This window comes from Hypomesus transpacificus, chromosome 18 (genome assembly GCF_021917145.1).
Source record: "Hypomesus transpacificus isolate Combined female chromosome 18, fHypTra1, whole genome shotgun sequence".
Lineage (NCBI taxonomy): Eukaryota > Metazoa > Chordata > Actinopteri > Osmeriformes > Osmeridae > Hypomesus > Hypomesus transpacificus.
In genome coordinates this window covers 10,187,399-10,206,359 of record NC_061077.1, presented here as the reverse complement: position 1 = coordinate 10,206,359, position 18,961 = coordinate 10,187,399, and the positions used below count along the sequence as shown (strand labels likewise).

Below are 18,961 nucleotides of genomic sequence, written 5' to 3'. Positions count from 1 at the left end.
CTTAACCTCTTGTTTGACAAATTGCCAAAGATGAATTCCGACTGCTGCATGTGTTAGGGAGGAGATAGTTTTACTTATAGGCCTACTTACGTTGTGTTGAAATAAAGTCTACTTGTAGCCTAGCTACAATAATTTGTTCGTGTCTGAAATATTATCATCCTTGATCAAATTGCGGCACATAATGATGCATGGTTTATTAAATAAACGTGGGCCTATCAACAATGTCTTAACGACCACGATCACAAAACCATCAAAGCCCCAAAACTAATACTAAGACTAATACGGCTTTCTTCAATGCCCTCACTTTTTTTAAATAAAAATACGTGAACAAATACACCTGATTATTGTATTTATTGAGAGCTCGGTAAAATAAGTATATAGTGCCACCCAGAGGTAAATAATAAAATGTATTGATGCCGGGCGACCTCACCAACATGGGGTTCGGACAAGCTCGTTGTATTTCCTGACAGTATCACGTAGCATCCATCGCATCTGTCTGATTGGCACCGTTGCAGCACAGTTTGTGTATCTTGTCATTTTTTGAACTAGAACTTTAGACTGAAAAATATTACCTGCTGTGTTTACGCTCATTACACTTGGCAGGTAGGTGTATCCGTACAGGAACCTGGGGAAGCCACGTGTACAGGAACTAGTAACACGGTTAGACAACAGTTTGCGTTTCTGGTTTAGTCTGTTAGGCTAATGCTAGCGACCTAGCCTTTTTTATTATTATTATTATTGTAGCTATTTAGTGCTGTGTTCAGGGTATTTGTCGTTGGAGTGTAACGTTGGCAGGTAGGTTACCATTTAATTTCGAGTGATCTGTTTTGTTCGCTACGCAGTTCAGTTCCGGTGACTTGACCAACAACATTAGCTAGCTGAGACTGACACAGCTGCAGTAGAGTAATCCCTCCATCGCTACAGTAGACAAACTAACTAGCTAGTAGAGTAAAGCAACGTAGGCTACATACAATCACCTATACGTTCATTTGTTTTTTTTTCAATGATATGTAGTTAATTCCTAGACTGGAAATAGATAGGCTAACTAGATTAGATACAACCCTAGCTAGCTAGCTAGCATAGCTGGGTTACTTATGTGACGTGTAACTGTGAGTTGGTTGTTTTGAATGACCCAACGTACTTCCGCCCGTTAAGGAAAGCAGTGGCGATGTCTGTGTGGCGGAGAGCTTGGTGCAGGCAGCTTTTGGCTGTGTCCATCGCCCTTCTTACCCTGCTCCATACCATGGATGTCAATGCACGACCAGCAGTCAATATATCATCATTGAAAGAAAAGAACCCCACCATCAAAGACGACAACGAGATTCTGCCCCCAGACCATCTGAATGGAGTTAAGCTAGAGATGGACGGCCACCTGAACAAGGACTTCCACCAGGAAGTGTTCCTTGGAAAAGAGATGGAGGAGTTCGAGGAGGATTCTGAGCCGAGGAAGAACAGGATGAAGCTGATGGATATCTTCATTAAGTAAGACAAGTTTCTCCTTGCAGATACATCAGTGAAATAATTTGTTATTGATGTTGTACCATTTAAAGCCACAGTGGAGGCATATTGGATGTGTGTTAGTAATGGATCGTCCACAACAACCTACTGCTGTGCTGTGAACACTTTCCCAGTTTCACCCATGCTGGGGAATCAAAGCTTAAGTGCAAAGAAGGCAAGCTTGGGGTTTGATTTATAATGAGAAACAAACGGTCCATCATGTTGACTCTGATCCTCTAGTCTACCTAGACAACATGTATCTTTGTCAATTTGCATTAGGCAAAGTAGGTTGGGTATGAAAAGTAGGTTTGGGTGCATAGCACAAAGAAGCCCTGTGTGGTCAGGGCATACTGACCACACACACACACACACACACACACACACAGCTTACAACCATTCACAACCTGACACGACTGATTTAGACTGGCTCTGATGTTTTCCAGCCCTCCATCCCAGAAAGCTTTTTAAGTATCGATTTGAAAGTATTGATCGGGCTTGTTTGAACAAGCTGCTCCTCTGCCCCCCAGGGTGGACTTTAACAAAGACAACAGTGTCAGCGCCAAGGAGATGCAGCGCTGGATCATGGAGAAGACAGAGGAGCACTTCCAGGAGGCCGTGAGGGAGAACAAGTTGAGCTTCCGTGCTGTCGACCCAGATGGAGACGGTGAGGGGATCACTCGTCACATGACCATCCATATGGCTCTGCTGAGTTAGCTCCGTTACCAAACACTCAGCTCCTCAGGCCCAGCCTGGATTGGACCACACAACAGCCAAAGCCCAGATGTTAAGTTGTGCATTTTTTCTTCTTTCCTTCAACGGCAGGTCATGTGACGTGGGATGAATACCGGGTCAAATTCTTGGCCAGCAAAGGATTTAACGAAAAGGAAATGGCAGAAAAAATTAAGAATAACGAAGATCTGAAGGTAGATGAGGAAAGTAAGTTCACAACACACATCTTATTTTTGTTCATAGCCTGTATATTATATAAGATTTATATAAATAGTAATGCATTAGTCTGTCCAGAGGATAGATTTGCCTACTATTGTGAATAGACTGGCCTAAGGCAGTCCAGAACAAAGTATTAGCTATCGGTGTTTGGATAATGCAAATGATGTGATATTGTAGTTGAGATGATGGTATTGTTGCACTGTGTCCAGTAAAAAAAATCGAATATTTGCTTGGCTCTGACCACCTTCCTTTTAGAATGACCCACTTCTGATCCATGATCATCTGCTCTGCCTTCTTTTGTTTACTGCTTTGGATCGAAGGCTGTTAAATGAATCAAATGTACAAAAGTGATGTGTGTGTGTGTGTGTGTGTGCAGCTCAGGAGGTTTTGGAGAGCCTGAAGGATCGCTGGTTCCAGGCTGACAACCCACCAGCAGACCAGCTGCTCAACGAGGACGAGTTCCTGTCCTTCCTGCACCCCGAGCACAGCCGAGGCATGCTCAAATACATGGTCAAAGAGATCGTACGCGACCTGGGTAATGCCTACTCTTTCTTATGAGTTTGAAGTCTCTTCACACCCTATGTTCCATGGATTTACCTTGGCAAATGAATAAGGAGACTACTAGAAGTAGTAGGTAATGCTGTCTGAATGCAAGGTGTGTGTTGTTTTGTGCTGGCAGACCAGGATGGTAATAAGCAGCTGACACTGTCAGAGTTCATCTCTTTGCCCATGGGCACTGTGGAGAACCAGCAGGCTCAGGACATTGACGATGACTGGGTCAAGGAGAGGAAGAAGGAGTTTGAAGACGTCATCGATGCTAATCATGATGGCATCGTTACCATGGAGGAACTTGAGGTAGTACTGTCTCCAAGAATAGGTTGCTGTCGAATAATGAATAAAATGGGCACTTATGTATGTGAACAATGATGCCAACATTTGGGATCTAATGTGACAAGGGGTTTTGTGTACATTTCTGATAACTCATCCGTCCTGTCTTTCCTGTTATTCTGTTCATCCTTGTGGTTCTTCCTGTTGTTCAGGAGTACATGGACCCCATGAACGAGTTCAATGCGCTGAATGAGGCCAAGCAGATGATTGCTGTGGCTGATGAGAACCAGAATCACAACCTGGAGCTGGATGAGATCCTCAAATACAGTGAATACTTCACTGGCAGCAAGCTCATGGACTATGCCCGCAATGTACACGAGGAGTTCTGAAGACAAACGATCATTAAGAATCCCCTTCCTTGTCCCCTTGTCCAACTGACAGGCTGGGGGCATCCTCCCAAATCAGCCTAAGACTCGCCTGTCTTACTGAATGGAAAATCTCAAGTGTTGGGATGTGCTAGTGTGCAATTCTGTGTGTTTTTAAAGCCTTGTTCCCCATGCCTCCCCCTCCACTGACTCTAAGAATAAAACGTCTCTCATCTCCAGACTGTCAGTTAGCCATGCCATGGTCTGCCTTCTGTCTGCAGTTGGATTGCCTCTTACGGAGAATGGTCTGTTGGGAATTTGGTGCGTTCAAGACACTGTGTCACCTTCATAATTCATTTGTGTTAATATATTGTGAACTTTATGTATATGAGGAAATGGAAACAGATACAATTATTTCCCCCACTAATGCAGTAGCTCATGGATAGGACTTGCACAACTTTTTGTTGTTGTTGTTGAAACTCAGTTTTTACTGAAAACATCCAGTGACAATTAAGTTTGTGTAACTGCAAAAAAAAGAGAGCAATGTACATACCTTAGTGTATTGAATTTATCTTCTCACCTTTTAATGTGTGTCAAATGGGGTTACAAAATGTATGCTGCTGAAATGAAACAAAAAGTGATGCAATTACAGGCATACACACAGAGTATCCAACTGAAGCACAATTCTTTTGAAACCACTCAAAAGCCTCATTATTTGGGAAGTATTTTGTTGTGTTATTGTAAAGTTGCTGTGGCATGGCCTTACGGATGTTCTGGTTCTCTTATCCGTCCTGTTCTTGGTGTCTACCCAGGATAGTCCAGCGCGTCATCATGTAGGGGCGAACCACATCCAGTAAGGGGGGTTCACCCTTCTGCAAAATGCATTTGCTTGTCCAGTTCAAATATTTAAGGACACTTAATATATTTTGGACCGTGCATTGAAGAATATACACATTTAAGCTAAATCAGTGCTGCATTGTTTTAAAATTCCAACAATAAACACGTTTTGTTGAATAGCTTATTTTATCATTCTTTCTAAATTTACGAATGCTATTAATGCAAATCGTCATTTGCGATGAGTTCAATGGAAACTGATGAATGAGAGGGTTAGGGTTAGGGTTAGTTGAATATTATTCATCATTCAAACACAATGATGGCTTTAAGATGATGCGTATTGGCAGACAACAGCTTTAGTTGTAGATGGCACAGTGTGGTATGCAATTATATTTCTTTTCACTTAAAATGGAGTAATATATAATTTATTCAGGCATCCAGGTGATGACACATTGTGCATTTTACTATTATTGGTGAATTCAAAAAATGTTTTGTGGTTTATTTCTGTTCCCTATCAATTCCTGCCATAGAAGTACTTCTGTTTGCTGTGCTTCGGCAGTTCTGTAATCTGCATTCCTCAAATGTTGCATTGTAATAACCTGTGGAAATGTTTTGTCACCACATTAAAGCTTAATCTGCTGAATCTAACAAAGCTTTATATATTGTACTCCATGTGGACTAAAAAGCTTTGTCCTCCTGTGTCAAGTTAATTTATTTTCAGCATTTACTCAGTTCTAATTAGTTAAACTATGGTTGCTATGAGACCATTATTATTTTATAAGTCAAAATTCTAGCAATGCCATTCTATGGCCATTTTTGTAGAAGGCCTAACAGAATAATATTATCTTTATTTTATCTTTATTTTATAATACAGCTCATCAACATGTCTGTAAATTTGCCTGAATATTTTAAAAGTTATTTTGGGGAGAACCTTCGTGACCAGCTGGTGTAATTATACTTTTTGAATGCTCTGTATTACTGCTTTTCCTTCCAGAATCACAATACCTATAACTGGAATGGCTGTATATGGTTACCATTTTGTGTTTTGACAGGAAGTCCAAGTCTTTCGGAGGTGAAATACTGGCACCTTCTTCCCGTTTGCTGCAGAAGACACGGGAGGCCAAGATAGTCCACAATGCCATGAATATGCAAAAAGAGGTCATACCATACTCATCTATACAATCCCTGCTTATACCACTGGAAATAACAAAACTAGCATATCTTAACTGTGATGATGTCGTGTTCTCCACCCATATCCATTCACGTAGCATTTTGCTGCTTTTGCAGGACTTTGAGTCAACCATTAGAGCCCTCAAAGTCCGCAAGAAGGAGCTCAGAGAGAAGGAGGACCAGATGAAGGAATACCTGCAGAAATTTGACAACTTTCTAAAGGTATTGGGATCAGTACAACCATTGTAGCCGAAAGCCAGTTAATACAAGGTTATGAAATAACTGCTACCGCTACCTCTACCATCTTTATTATCTCATCTTCCTGGGACATCACCCTCTGAAAAGGACAATGAGGTAAAGCGCTGTCGAGCTGTGAAGAAGGCGGGACGGGAGAGAGAGCTGACCAATCAGAAGCAGGCGGACCTGAGGGCCCTTCAGATGGATGTGAAAGCTCTTGTTGAAGTGAGAGATAGTCTGGAGGAACGAGTCAAGAAAAATGCCATCTACCCCCAATATCTACAGAAGGTGGTACAAGCCAGTGAGCAGGTGGGTCACTTTGGGTAGGGCCAAGACAATTTTGGTTGACCTGGAAAAATATGTAGGAATTAGGGAACAGGTGTGTTGAACATGTGAGGGTGTGTTATTGACCTACATGTCACAACATTTACCAATTCCACACCTGGTGGATTCTCGTTTGCCTTTGTAGTTTCAGGAAGTTCGGCAGGTGATGTCACGCTATGACACTCTGATGCTGACCCGAGAGGACCTGGTCCACACAACCCAGCAGAACCAGGACAGCACAGAGAACTCTAGGACGCAGCTAGCTCGCTACATGGAGCAGAGCCACGACACCCTGCTGCACTACAACAACACTCTAGCCCAGCTTCAGAGCCAGCTGGACAAGGCTCGCGCTGAGGGCATGATCTGGGTGAGAATCACAGTCACCATTAACCCATGTTAACAGATTGAATGTCCCATGGAGAGATAGTTTACTGATCTTTTAGATACTTTATTTATAGTATCTACTTTCTTCTGGTTGACTGAAATCTTGGCCACACTAAAACAATGCCTACTTCTATATGGATAGGAATCAAGATGGGCCCACATACAGAATACAGCTGCCAAGAAGACGCTGCTGTTGGGTACAATCAAGATGGCTACCCTGAACCTTTACCAGAGTGTGTGCAAGAGGAGCAAAGACAGTGGTGAAACACCTGTAGCCCCAGACGACACACTCAAACAGCTGGATAAGGTACAGTTTACTGTGTACAGAAAAGTATGCCCATATTGGATTGTAAAGTGGCCATGGACGAACACCAGATCCACACTGACGATATGTAATTACTAATAACATAATGTGTAGCATTGGCAAGTGATGTTATATTCCCTTCCTACTTGGTTAGCGTCTGTCCTCATATCAGTTTGTCCAGTGTCTTTCTAGTTTTGTATACCTTTTGGAAATGTATCATCCTGCTAGATAAGCTAGCATGTCTCTGTGGATTGGTTGTCCTCGTTCCTGACAGATCCAGAGCTTCCTGGTTGATCTGATCTCCATCTGGGAGGAAGTGAGCCGACTGGACCAGCCAGGCGCCGGGCACCGATGAAGCCTCACACACCCCAAAGTTTTCCTTGTCCATGACACTGTTTTGTATCAATGAAGTACAGACTGATTTTACTACACTTTTCAAATTTTCAAAGATAACATGTACCTTTTTCTTTTCTTCAAATTAAAAAGAGTTAAGAGCATTGAATCACTTTAGGAATCAGTTTATTGCGTATATGAGTTCATTGCGTTGCACTGAAGCACTTCACTTCAATATAGTTATGTAGGAACATTCATTTCACCAAACCCATAACTTCTTCTGAAATACAGATATCTAACATCAATTCACATACTCATGAATCACTTTCATTATATTCAACACAAGTCAATTCAAGAATGAGTGAATATCACCATTTGAAGAGGATCTATGTGCACTGGGGTTTACTGTTAAGGTACTGTGAGCTACCAAATCAGAGCTTGACTGGGTACACTGACAAATTCACATACAACATCACTCTACATGACAAGATCCTTAATATTTCCAAACAGTCTTTTGTTCTGTGCAACAAATAATAGACACAGACTTTCTTACCAGTAATACTGATCAAACCTTTCATCGCCAGTCTTCAGAAACCACCCTGACAGGCTATCCTCCTAGACACATGCATCCAAACACCTCACATAAGATAAGGAAGGAACGGTGCATTGTTTTCCTTTGAATTACACAACCTAATATGTCATAAAATTTTACAATGTTTACAACATGTTAAATATACTACACAAATTATAAATTAAGGTTATGAGGTCCAATAAAAAAGGCAAAATTAAGAAATGATCAAGGCTGCAAAACATATATCTGCAATGTACTGACCAAGTCAAAGCCAAATTCTGCACATTTTACTAATTTAATTTCTATTACATAACAGAAATTCTCATAAATAACATTAATAACAAACAAGATTTGCTCACAGTGTCTCAATCCATTAAATGTAACACTGACACATTAACATAAGATTAAAAGTATAAATCCAGTTGGAAACACGGCTTGATTAGTTGCGGTACAGTACATGATACAAACAACATTAATGATAGTCATTAGTTTCTTGACTGCGTGTCACTTATTTAAAGAGATCTGGCTTAATACACAAATGACATACTAAGTGCACTACCAAAGGTAATATTAATTATTTTAAAATTGAATATACTAAAAATCAACTAATTATCACAAAGAAGCTAGAATGACCCAAAACAATGCTAATTAATCTCAAACAATAAAAAATGTGTTCTTAAAAGAACAAGCATTGAAGTCCCTGTAATGAGTCTGTGCTGTGGTGTTCCATAGTGTTGGTCTCCATTTGGTCTTCTAGTGAGGCTAAGCTAGCTCCAACCGATCCTCTGCCAAGCAGCAGTCCTCACAGGTAGGGGTACTGGCTGAGCTTGCGCTGGTAAGCAGCATTGGAGCGGGGGTAAGGCTGGCCTGCCAGCTGCTGCTGCTGCTGATGGTGATGATTGAACTGTCCTGGAGCGTGGCCCACCAGGCCCAGGCTGCTGTTCTTCTGGAGCAGACCCAGAGAGGAGTAGGCCTGGCTGGGTCTGGTGTGGCGGGATGAGGCCCCTCCTCCGTTCATCAGGTCCACGGCCTGGGAGACCGAGGCGAGGGCGGCGGAGGCTGGGTATGCGTACAAGTTAGGGGTGGAACTGAAGAGAGATGCCTCATGGAGCCGGTAAGATGAGTGGGAAGAGACTGATGGAGGGTACGTTGGCTGTCTGCGCAAGGAGCCGCTACTTCCCACCGATTGGTCATGTGATGATGACATCACAGATTGCTGGACCTATATTGGAGAAACACGGCACATAATAATAGCCATTTGACCTGCCTTTTACCATTACAGAGGACTACAAATGCAAACAGACACAATTTATGGTACTTTAGAAGTAAACTACACCTCTAATAATTCATCAAAGGCTACCTGACTCAGGTTGAGAGGCTGGGATCGGATCGATGCGGCTCGTTGATGCCGCTCACTGCTGGAGGCTCCTGACCAGTTGGACTGCTCACCCGAGCCTTTCTTGGACTTCCCAGAGGCCCCTGCAGGTTCTGAATAGCAACAACAAAGTGTGGTCTGTGTCAGGGAGATGCACATGAAGTCATCAGTTTGTAAGTGTGGACCCACCATGCCGAGGTGGAATCTTCTAGAATGTCCGTCATGGATGTTTTCTTTGCAGATGTAGACCGTGTCCATGGCTCACCTGAGGCCCCCGAGGCCTTGTGAGCAGTGGCCTCCCCTGGCTGGCTCTTGACCGAGGGCGTGGAGATGGCCAGGGCCTTGGAGGGGGTCTCCTCCAAGTTAGTCAGCCTCTTGGGACTCAGCGGAGTGCTGTTGGACGAGTCAGAGTCCTGGGAGTCGTGCACGGTCACACAGCTGATCACGTTGGCCCTCTGACTCGCTCCAGAGCTGAGAAAGAGAGACAGAGCTAGCGAGTCGACATCTGCATGTTTCGAGTCAGGCTGTTTTGGGCCTTAATCCAACCCGCGACACCCACACACCCTCTTCCTGTCGAGCACTTTTGGATTCACACGTGAACTCACCAGGTAGGAGGGAACTTCCTCTCGTCTTCGTCCTCTGTGTCACTGTGGATGGTGATGATGCTGACCGCAGGGCTAGGCGTGTCGGAGATGATGATGGGCTGAGACTGGTCTCCGACAAAGGCCAGGGAGGTTTGGACAAGAGAGGAGGCCGACTGGACGGTTGACACAGGCCTGCCAGGAAGCACAACATCCTCCAATGGTCAACTAAACAGACTTTGAACACTAACAACCACTAACTTTAGGTGAACAGACCATGTGCTATATAAAAATGTATGACAAATGTGTGCATGTGCTCAGTGTTACCTGACTCTGCTGTCAGCATGGCGGGCCTTGGACCTCTTCCCCTGCTGGGCCCTGGGGTGCCCTGCGGCTAGAGCGTGGTTCTGAGAGACGGCCGGAGCCGCGTTGCGCCCAGCTGCAGCGTCCTGCTGGTTCACCCCATCGTACTGGCCGCCGTGACGACCCCTGGTGGGAAAAAGAGTTGGCCGGCTACAGTGCTGGTTATATTTCCGTTTTTATGCTCCGACGGTACAGGCCACGAGTACCGAATGGGTTAACTCCCATCCCTTGGTCAGGGCAGCACTCACCTCCAGTTGGAGCCCTGCTGGCCTGAGCTGTCCGCATGGGGAAGTCCCATGGGAGAGTCAGGGACCACCTGCTGAGCAGGGTTGTGGAGGGACATGCCTGGCATCTGCTGCCACGTGGAGGGGATGAGGATCTGCTGGGTGCCTGCAGGCCAGCCCTGCTGCGCGCGCACACACACACACACACACGTTACATTTTGTCTCATACATCTAAACCCAGCTGCTACAAGGGAGATAAGAGGGCCGTGTTCAGGGTGAGTATGAAGAGACTGCAGAATGGAGGTGGGTTCTGCCAGGACCACCAACAGGAGTCAGAACGAGCACATGCAGGTTGTAGACAGACACGGTTGTCTTCGTGTCTGTTTCTGTCATACATGGAACACAAAGACCTCCAGCATGCCCCTCTCAGTCAATGAGGAAAATGCACCAAGAAGTACAATTTACATTCACATACACAGAAATGCTGGACAGAAAAGTTCAAACTATTGGTTAGCTATGGCTTGATAGCATGTACAGGTAGCAGTGGTGCCACCAGTGTCCTGGATGATATCTCCTTAACCAAAAATGTATCAAAATATCATCACCCAATTTACATTAGGCCACTACAGGCTGGGAAAACACCAATGCCTAGCAGTCATGGCCTATGGAGCCTCAGTCCTGAAGAATAGAGAAGAGCCACACAGGATGCATGTTATACACAGGTCACCAGAATCCAACCTGAAAATGACAGAAATGATTTAAGGGAAAACGTGACATTAATACTGGCATTCCTCTTGTTGCGTGATTCCAAAACAAGTAGTCATGTTTTTTTGTTGTTGCCCAAACTGTCCAATTGGAGATTGGTCACACTTTGGAAAACCCTGCTAAATAAATATATATAAATAAGAAATACTGCTTTTCTCATTTTGTTTGGCAAAACTTTGGACAAATCTGTATCAAAGCAAAGGGTCTCTTATTTGAGGGGGGGGGAAGGAAACACGAGGAAGCTTCAAGCAAAAGCACAGACTCAGTAAGCAGCACATGCGCCCCCATGCTCCTCTGCACACCCCCAGAAGATGTGTGTGTGGAAGAAGGGGCGGGGAGACAGCTGGACGAGGGCTAGCAGGGTCGTCGTGTGGACGCTTTACCAGCACAGTGGTACTCTGATCCAGAGGGCCAGGCCTCCCGGCCCCACAGCCCAGAGCCAGGGGCAACGAACACAGGGGGGGCATCCCCGCCACGGGAGCGTGCAGGCTGGCTACCATCAGGGGGTTGAAGGAGGCCTGGAAGGAGGAGGTGGATGAGGACGTAGGGATGGGTGGTTGAGTTAGGTAACTAGATAGGTAAACACGGGAGGATGGTACTACCTCCCTTTACCGGACTCCACTCATCCCCAAAGCGAAAAGAGAAGGTAAGAACTGGATTAATCCCAGAGTGGTTATTCCTTAATTATTCTCTGGTGAAAGACACCCTAAAAACAACAGACAAGTGTTGAGCCCAAAAATCTTAATGAAGATCATTCATTAAAATGATCTCAATTCAAACACGTACAGTGACGGCACCAGCTGAGACATTGTAATAAAACAAAACAAAAAACAGCAAAGCTTCTTCATGTATGACAGACGTGTAGAGATCTACAGCGCGCACACACAGATGGGCCCAGGGTACACAGGGTGTCTAAGTCCTACCTGTGCCAGCATGCCTGGCTGGATGTGCAGAGGCTGGGTAGACTGGTTCTGCGGGACAGAGTTATCCATCCTCACTGGGTACCCAGAGTGCTTATTAGACGTTTGGAGACCTGCGAAAACACCAAAACACAATGTTCAGCGACGAGAAATATTCTGTTGAAACGGCATTTTAGCGAGTACTGTTGTCGTGTCAGGGCCCTCACCCTGGATGGTGGAAGGGCACACGATGAGGGTCTGCTGGAAGGGCTCCGTCTGGGGGCACAGCTGGGTGGGCACGCTCTGCATGGGCACACTCTGCATGGGCACACTCTGCTGGGCCAGGCCCGGGATGTTGATGGTAGCCTGCTGGTACAACCCAGGCTGGTAGTTCAGCAGAGGGACGTTGCTGCTCAGGGAGAGGGACTGGCCACCTGTGGACGCCATCTGACAGGGACCATATACACGTTAGCATGGTGCACCATGGGATTCCTTCCAGCCGAGAGCTTGATCTGTGAATACTGATGCCTGAAACCATTATGTATTCAGCGACTGCAACATTGCTGTTCAAATATTTTGGTCCAAGATCTTAAGTATATCTGGCTTTTTACTGCCTTAATCGTTAAGAATAATCCTTGTCTACCTGGTTGTGCTGGTTCAGCTGGCTGCTGAAGGTGACAGTGAGGTTTGTGGCTGCACTGGGCGTGCTGTTGCTGGCAAACAAATTCTTCCCATTCTCAAAGGTGCTGCACCTGCGCTTGCAGATGTCCATGTGCTGGAAGCAGGACTTCACACTGGAGAAGAGGACAGCAGGTTAAAGAAGGCCGGAAGACCAAGACAAGGTGGTCAGATCCCAGCCCCACCAACGACTACAGTTCCTCCCAATGTAGAAACAATAGAGACTTCTACCACCGCTTCCTGCTGACTGTCCCCTGCTTACTGTGAGCTGTGGGGGAAGTGGAGCAGATGAGTCATAGTGACAAAGGGGTGGTTCAGCGTTTTCATGGGGGTGATCCTCTTGTCGGCGTCCAGGGTGAGCATCTTCTTCAGCAGGTCTATGAACTCCCGTCTGTCGGCCTTCTCGGCCAGGACGTCGGTCCCATCCAGGGTGGTCATGTTCACCTGCAGCACAGCAGCAATGACGGGTGAATTCCTATGAGCGATTGTTCCGAGTGTTCTGACACCAGCGGTAGGAGGAGGGGGAGGATTGACATGTGTGGTGACCTCACCTGCATCATGTCATCCAGACAGTTGAAGATGTATTTCCGGGCCTCTTTTGACTTGATCCCCATCTCTGCCTCGTGCTCCGCTGGCGTCTGCAGAGAGGAAGAGTAGTGGGCGCTGAGAATGGAGGACTGACGAGGTGTAGGTAGTTCCTTTTCTAGCTGACAACGTACTGTACCTTCAGCCTCCAGAGAGGGTAGCTGGAATCAGGGCCTCTGTTGAAGAAGCGGCTGGTCTTGGTGCCAGCGCTCAGGATGTACTCCGCTGGCAGACCCTGCGTCTGGGAAATGTAGCGGATCTGTGCAGCACAGGACAAAACACGAGCATAAATACTATTAGAGAGAAAGATGGGGGAGGAAGAGAGAAATAAACACACTTTTCACACAAAGTAGACAAGTAAATGCCAACGGTGGGTAGCATCCATAGTCTCAGAGTTTGTGAGAAGAGCTGCTGACCTGGTCATACTCTGAGGCGCCAGGATACAGGGGCCATCCCAAGAACAGCTCAGCAATGACACAGCCCAGGGACCACATGTCTATAGCCTCACAGAAGGGAAGGCCCAGAATGATCTCTGGCGCCCTACAAACACATTACAACCATTACACACGGGATATCCTAACAAAACAGGAAAAACATTTGACATGACATATTTGTGAACCCATGTAAGAACTATTCATTCTACATCTCTGATATCTGGTGGTCACTGTGTTGTCATGTACGATACAGGCTGTACTAGACCCACCGGTAGTATCTGGACTGCAGGTAGGTAGAGCAGACAGCCTTGGACACATGGCTGGCTGAGCCAAAGTCTATGACCTTGACCCTGTAGGGCTGCCTGAGGGGGTCCACCAGCATGATGTTCTCCGGCTTCAGGTCAGCGTGGATCAGGCCCAGGCTCTTCAGCTTCATCAGGGCTGTGGACACCTGCTGCAGGACGGGCCGGATGGACTTGAGGAGCAGCGGGCTGAACTTACTGTGCTTAAGGAAGTCGTAGAGGTTCTGCTCCAGCATCTCAAACACCAGGCAGGTGTGGTTCTTGTGCTGGAAGCACTCATAGGAGCGCACAAAATTGAACTCATCTGCATTCTCAGTGCTCAGTCTGCTAAGGATACTAACCTGAACAGAGAACAGAGAAAGGTATTAATATGCTTTTGCAAATACTATCTCAATAATACTGATGCTTTTCAATGCCTTACCTCAATTTGACCCTGGCGGGCATATGAGGGGTGGTTCTTCAGGATTTTGATGGCCACAATCTCATTGGTTCCACGCTTCCAGCACTTTGCCACCTGACCAAAAGTGCCCCGCCCCAGGAACTCGAGCACCTCGTAGCTGTTTGACACGGAGCACAGGATCTCATGCTGCACCAGCTGGTAGTCTCCCTCACTGTGGGAGTTGCTGCTCTTGGTGGTGGAGGTGGAGTGTGCGATGGACTGGGCTGTGGTGTTGCCCCCAGCCCCGGCTGTACGGTTGGTCACCACAGGGGCAGAGAGCTCCTCCAGGATCTGGACACTATCACTGCTGTCCACCTCCTCGCTCTTGCGCTTGTGACTGTACTGTTTGTGGTGGAGGTCAGTGGGCTGAGAGGAGGATGCAGCATCCTTGACACGGCGGCTAGAGGATGAGGAGGATGACGAAGGGGGTCCAGGAACACTACCAGTGCTGTCTGCTGCCCGTACGACTGTCTGCTCCCTGGAGCCTCCAGCTGGTGGGAACCCTTGGTTGGAGGAGCTGTGAGTGGGGTTACAATTGGAGGCAGAGGGGGAGGATGCTGTAGCCTGACTGGAGCTCTGATGGTAGTAACCGTTTTCACCCGACTGGTTGCTAACATCCCACGCTGTCTCTACCTTTAGTTTCTTGGAGCGGGTGTAGGCACTGGAGGTCACCGAGGGAGAGGAGTAGACCTGGATCTGGGAAGCCATACCTGGGTACAACATTGAAATGATACATTTTCCTGATAAGTGATAGTCCCATGATCTCTCAATCGTCCCAATGATGAGAGACGTGTCACTGCAAAACAGTGTGGAAGGCTACAGAAGCCAGCAAGACGGTACACAAGTTAGCAAGAAACATACAACTACGCAAAACGTACCTTCTGTGCCCGGACGAAATTGCTTGCTAGCTAGCTAGCTACTAGCATTTACTTGCAAGCAACCAGGTATACTCTAGTCTAGCTTGCTAGCTTGTTATGCGTTATGTAGAGAAATATTCGTCATCCATCGATCCATCACACAAATTACAAACTTACTCTGTTGCACGGCTAGCTAGCTACATTTACTTGAAAGCCAAATAGTTCGCCACAGCATTTCAGCAAGCTGGGTAGCTAGCTACCATAGCTAACAACTCAAATCTGACATTCGTTTTGCCTAACCTAAGCCAGGCCTGGTTGTTTTTACCTGTGCTTTTGCTGTGTTGTTGGATTGTGTTGGATGCAAAGCGACACCTCGCTTTTTTCCGAAACCAACTACATCTGCTATCGAAACATCACTACAAAGTGCATTGCCTTATCACGTCAAAAAATATCAGCTGTTTGAAAAAAAAAAAGGGTGGACATCCACTCTTTACATCACGAATACTGTCATCGTTGCAGCAGCTTCCTTACTGTTGATGTATTACCGTAGTGAACAGTTTTGCGCATTTGAAACCTACATACTGGGTTCAGAGGATTTGAGATGGAACGTGGGTGTCGTGCAGATAGAGGCGCATTCCATTGTTGGCCTTGGAGACTGACTGAAATGCTGACAATGTCAACAATAATTCCTGTTAACCATAAAACAGATAAAACACAGAATATTAGAGGTAGGTTACTCTGATTCCACTTAAATGTACAAGCAAACCATGAAAGTGACTTTACTTACTGCTTGTTAAACTAACTACTTATGATGGAAAATTGTGGGATTGGGCAACTGTATGCAGGATTTGGATTTAGTTTAATATTTTTTTTGCAGAGAAAGAAAACAGCAGAAGCCTACCAGCCAACCAGACTGGAAATGGATTTCTACATATGAAACAGTATCTGAAGGAGATGACCTCCATTCAAAACTCTTTGAACACAGGCCGGCCCCTAGCATTGTGTTTGAGGGAGCAGGTAGGCCTACTACAGAATTGTGTTGAATGACATCCATCATTCTATGGATGGTCCAATCTGATCTGACTGCATTCATTTAAAAGGTTCCACCTTCTCTACTGACGGAGACAACCACCAATGGAGCTCACAGTGACAAGACGACTGCAGGTCACCTCAGTATACCAATTTCACGTATCCCAACATCATGCTAAGACGATGACATGCTGTCATGTTATTGCCAATTCTGCAATTCTGTCCTCATGTGTTCCTTTTACTGCACTGTAGCTGACATAGCAGGATGTACCATGTCTATGCAGCACCATGCTCTAGATCTCGAGGAGGAAGAAACATTGAGGTTTGTTTGTCATATCAAAGTTTGTCGAGTGTGTGTTAGAGAAACAGAAATAGAAGGGATTAAGGAGTGTCTTCAAAAGGTTCCTTTCAATCTGGGGTAAATTGCACATTTCCCAGGAGGCTGAAGTTCACGAGACAAGATCTTACAATAGAGAAGCTTCAATGGATCTACAAACTACTTTGTGGATTAACAAACATGAGGAATAAAGACCTCAAGACCATGGTAAGGTTTTCTCAACCATGAATGATTACGTTGTTGACCGTTTTCTCACATCAGTAAATGTGCAGAATGTTATTGATAGTGTGTTTATCATTTAGGTGCCTCTCACATGTGGGTATGTGAACATCATAATGAAAGACACAGAAACAACAAACATAATTTTGAAGAACTCGCAGAGGTAAATTGTTACATCATATTGTGAACAAATCAATAAGCCAAAAACGTTGAACTTGTCTGTTTGGGCCATCATTATTTAATATTTTAAATGAGAGATTTATACTTTGCCGTTTGTCAGGTGTCTAACTTTACAGGCTTCACCGGAGGATTACAACAACTTCAACCATGACACTTGGGAGTCATTTATCAAACCTCAAGACCAAGGTGGCCGATTTAAGTTAGAGTTGGAAACATTAAGTTTGCCAAACATTCTTATCTTTATACTATGTATCCCCCAGATCTGAAGTCACCCTCTGCAAAGTTTGGTGGGTAAGTTATGGAGTGTTGTTTGGTTTAAAGAAAAACCAAACCAATATTTGTTGTTTATAGAAACCTTTGTTGTGTAATTGTAACAGGTGTAAGCTTGTCCCGTTTGGTCTAAGAAAGAAGGCAGGTCTGAAGGAGTTAGAAACTGAGACAGGAGACCTACCTACATGGCTGAACTTGATTCTGGATGAGACCTGTAAGTACACAGTAATTGTCTGTCAAATTAACAATAACAAATATAGTTTCACGATCATGTACATTAGCAAGACAAATTAATATTAATATATATATATATCTGTTATTATATCTACTTCCACAGTTGCATATGAGAAGAATCCCCAAATGTGAGCATCAATACTATCAAATTGTCTGTGTTGCAGTTGTGTATAGCTACTGATAGGAGGTGTTTTAACATTTACAGAGCGAAGAATAAATATGACATGTTGGAGCGGGTCAGGAACGAGTTCTTGGATGTGCAGAGATCAAAGAACAACCAGATGGAGACAGACATCTACGACAAAAAAATGTTTGTTTTCCCATCTTATGAACACAACATTTACATTTACACAACACTTTGTATGTTAATTATGTGAGTTGAACACAGACAGAAAGTTATGCTTTGTCCAGGCACAGAGAGGAGAGGATGAAGACAATGCTCAATGTATTAATGTTGCCTAGAAAAGCGACCAGGCTGTCTATACTACTTTCCTCACTGAAACATGAGCTCAGGGAACCAAAATCCACAACGGTGTTTTGGTGAGCCCCCTTATACATTTATCATATACCATGATTAAATGTATATTGTATTTATACCTTGTCTTATAGAAATGCAATACGGAAAATAAAATATTTGTGCTGTTCTTCTTTGTGTTTCATTTAAGGTGTGAAATCCTTAAGAGGGATACATCAGAACTAGTCGATGAAAATAACGTGGAATACAGGACCATCCTGCAAAAGATTGGCCAATTCTACAACTTCTCACACAAAAAATTACCCTATGCAAAGGTATTAATAATGAGGCCCTGATATATTTTATTACAACAGAGGACAAATGTTGACATGGATATGAAATGAAGAAATTATGTTTACATACATGTAAGCGACATGTAAGTCGCTCTGGATAAGAGCGTCTGCTAAATGACTAAATGTAAAATGTAAAATACTTTCAAACTGAACATTGATGTAATTGATTGAATGCCTATGGTTGTGTAAGGATGTAAGTGATATGTATTTGAGATGTATTTGAGATGTACCTCCCCATGTTTGGCAGGAGAAGTTTTGCCTCCTCGTGATCTCTCTCCCGTCCAATCAGCTTCTCCGTCCGGCCATGCAGGAAGCTTTGATGTTCCTCACTGAAAATGTCCTCCAGATCCTTCCACGACAACTTAAGCACTGGTTCCAGTTCTTGAAGCTGCCACTCTACGAATCCCTCTCCTAAATCCTACCTTCTAAAAAGTCTGAACTACATGTTCAGTTCATGTCCACCCTTGTTGACTGTTTTACTGGAGGGTTGGAGGGTTATCCCTAGAAAATGTACCTATCATTTATCAACACTAGAGGTCCTTCTTGTGCCATTCTGAGCAAATCCTGTTTGATTTGGTTGGCTTAAGA

At 44.8% G+C, this 18,961-nt stretch overlaps 4 protein-coding genes across 10 annotated transcripts; 3 read left to right on the top strand and 1 right to left on the bottom strand.

Annotated features, from left to right (window-relative positions):
• Positions 1-467: 467 nt before the first annotated feature.
• On the top strand, positions 468-5,120 carry sdf4 (stromal cell derived factor 4). Of its 2 annotated transcripts, none has more exons than XM_047040007.1 (7): positions 468-603; positions 1,156-1,482; positions 2,025-2,161; positions 2,320-2,433; positions 2,822-2,980; positions 3,125-3,300; positions 3,486-5,120. In XM_047040007.1, the coding sequence occupies exons 2-7, from the start codon at positions 1,169-1,171 to the stop codon at positions 3,660-3,662; spliced, it is 1,077 nt and encodes a 358-aa protein (XP_046895963.1). In that variant the 5' UTR covers positions 468-603; positions 1,156-1,168; the 3' UTR covers positions 3,663-5,120. The 2 variants fall into 2 exon arrangements, with proteins under 2 accessions (XP_046895963.1, XP_046895962.1); XM_047040006.1 differs by having other exon boundaries at positions 479-795.
• A 477-nt stretch (positions 5,121-5,597) lies between these two features.
• Positions 5,598-7,262, top strand: LOC124480931 (coiled-coil domain-containing protein 42-like). The gene is made up of 6 exons (XM_047040607.1): positions 5,598-5,630; positions 5,760-5,864; positions 5,988-6,188; positions 6,349-6,570; positions 6,730-6,894; positions 7,166-7,262. Exons 1-6 carry the CDS (start codon positions 5,613-5,615, stop codon positions 7,244-7,246), a joined length of 792 nt encoding a protein of 263 aa, XP_046896563.1. The 5' UTR covers positions 5,598-5,612; the 3' UTR covers positions 7,247-7,262.
• A 131-nt stretch (positions 7,263-7,393) lies between these two features.
• Positions 7,394-15,809, bottom strand: hipk1a (homeodomain interacting protein kinase 1a). 6 transcript variants are annotated; one of them, XM_047039360.1, is made up of 17 exons: positions 15,623-15,809; positions 14,423-15,150; positions 13,969-14,342; positions 13,682-13,805; positions 13,405-13,524; positions 13,232-13,318; positions 12,943-13,124; positions 12,646-12,796; positions 12,230-12,449; positions 12,027-12,136; positions 11,487-11,621; positions 10,363-10,520; positions 10,079-10,264; positions 9,776-9,946; positions 9,436-9,641; positions 9,156-9,283; positions 7,394-9,017 (listed from the first exon to the last, which is right to left on the bottom strand). In XM_047039360.1, the coding sequence occupies exons 2-17, from the start codon at positions 15,146-15,148 to the stop codon at positions 8,598-8,600; spliced, it is 3,498 nt and encodes a 1,165-aa protein (XP_046895316.1). In that variant the 5' UTR covers positions 15,149-15,150; positions 15,623-15,809; the 3' UTR covers positions 7,394-8,597. The 6 variants fall into 6 exon arrangements, with proteins under 6 accessions (XP_046895316.1, XP_046895317.1, XP_046895318.1 ...); XM_047039361.1 differs by having other exon boundaries at positions 10,363-10,517; XM_047039362.1 differs by having other exon boundaries at positions 10,079-10,240; positions 15,623-15,808.
• Positions 15,810-15,898: 89 nt separating this feature from the next.
• LOC124480242 lies at positions 15,899-18,874 on the top strand. The gene is made up of 14 exons (XM_047039367.1): positions 15,899-16,025; positions 16,175-16,314; positions 16,398-16,461; positions 16,579-16,648; positions 16,765-16,870; positions 16,966-17,045; positions 17,163-17,248; positions 17,323-17,353; positions 17,440-17,546; positions 17,670-17,694; positions 17,772-17,876; positions 17,978-18,106; positions 18,232-18,355; positions 18,621-18,874. The coding sequence occupies exons 1-14, from the start codon at positions 15,899-15,901 to the stop codon at positions 18,786-18,788; spliced, it is 1,362 nt and encodes a 453-aa protein (XP_046895323.1). The 3' UTR covers positions 18,789-18,874.
• Positions 18,875-18,961: the final 87 nt, after the last annotated feature.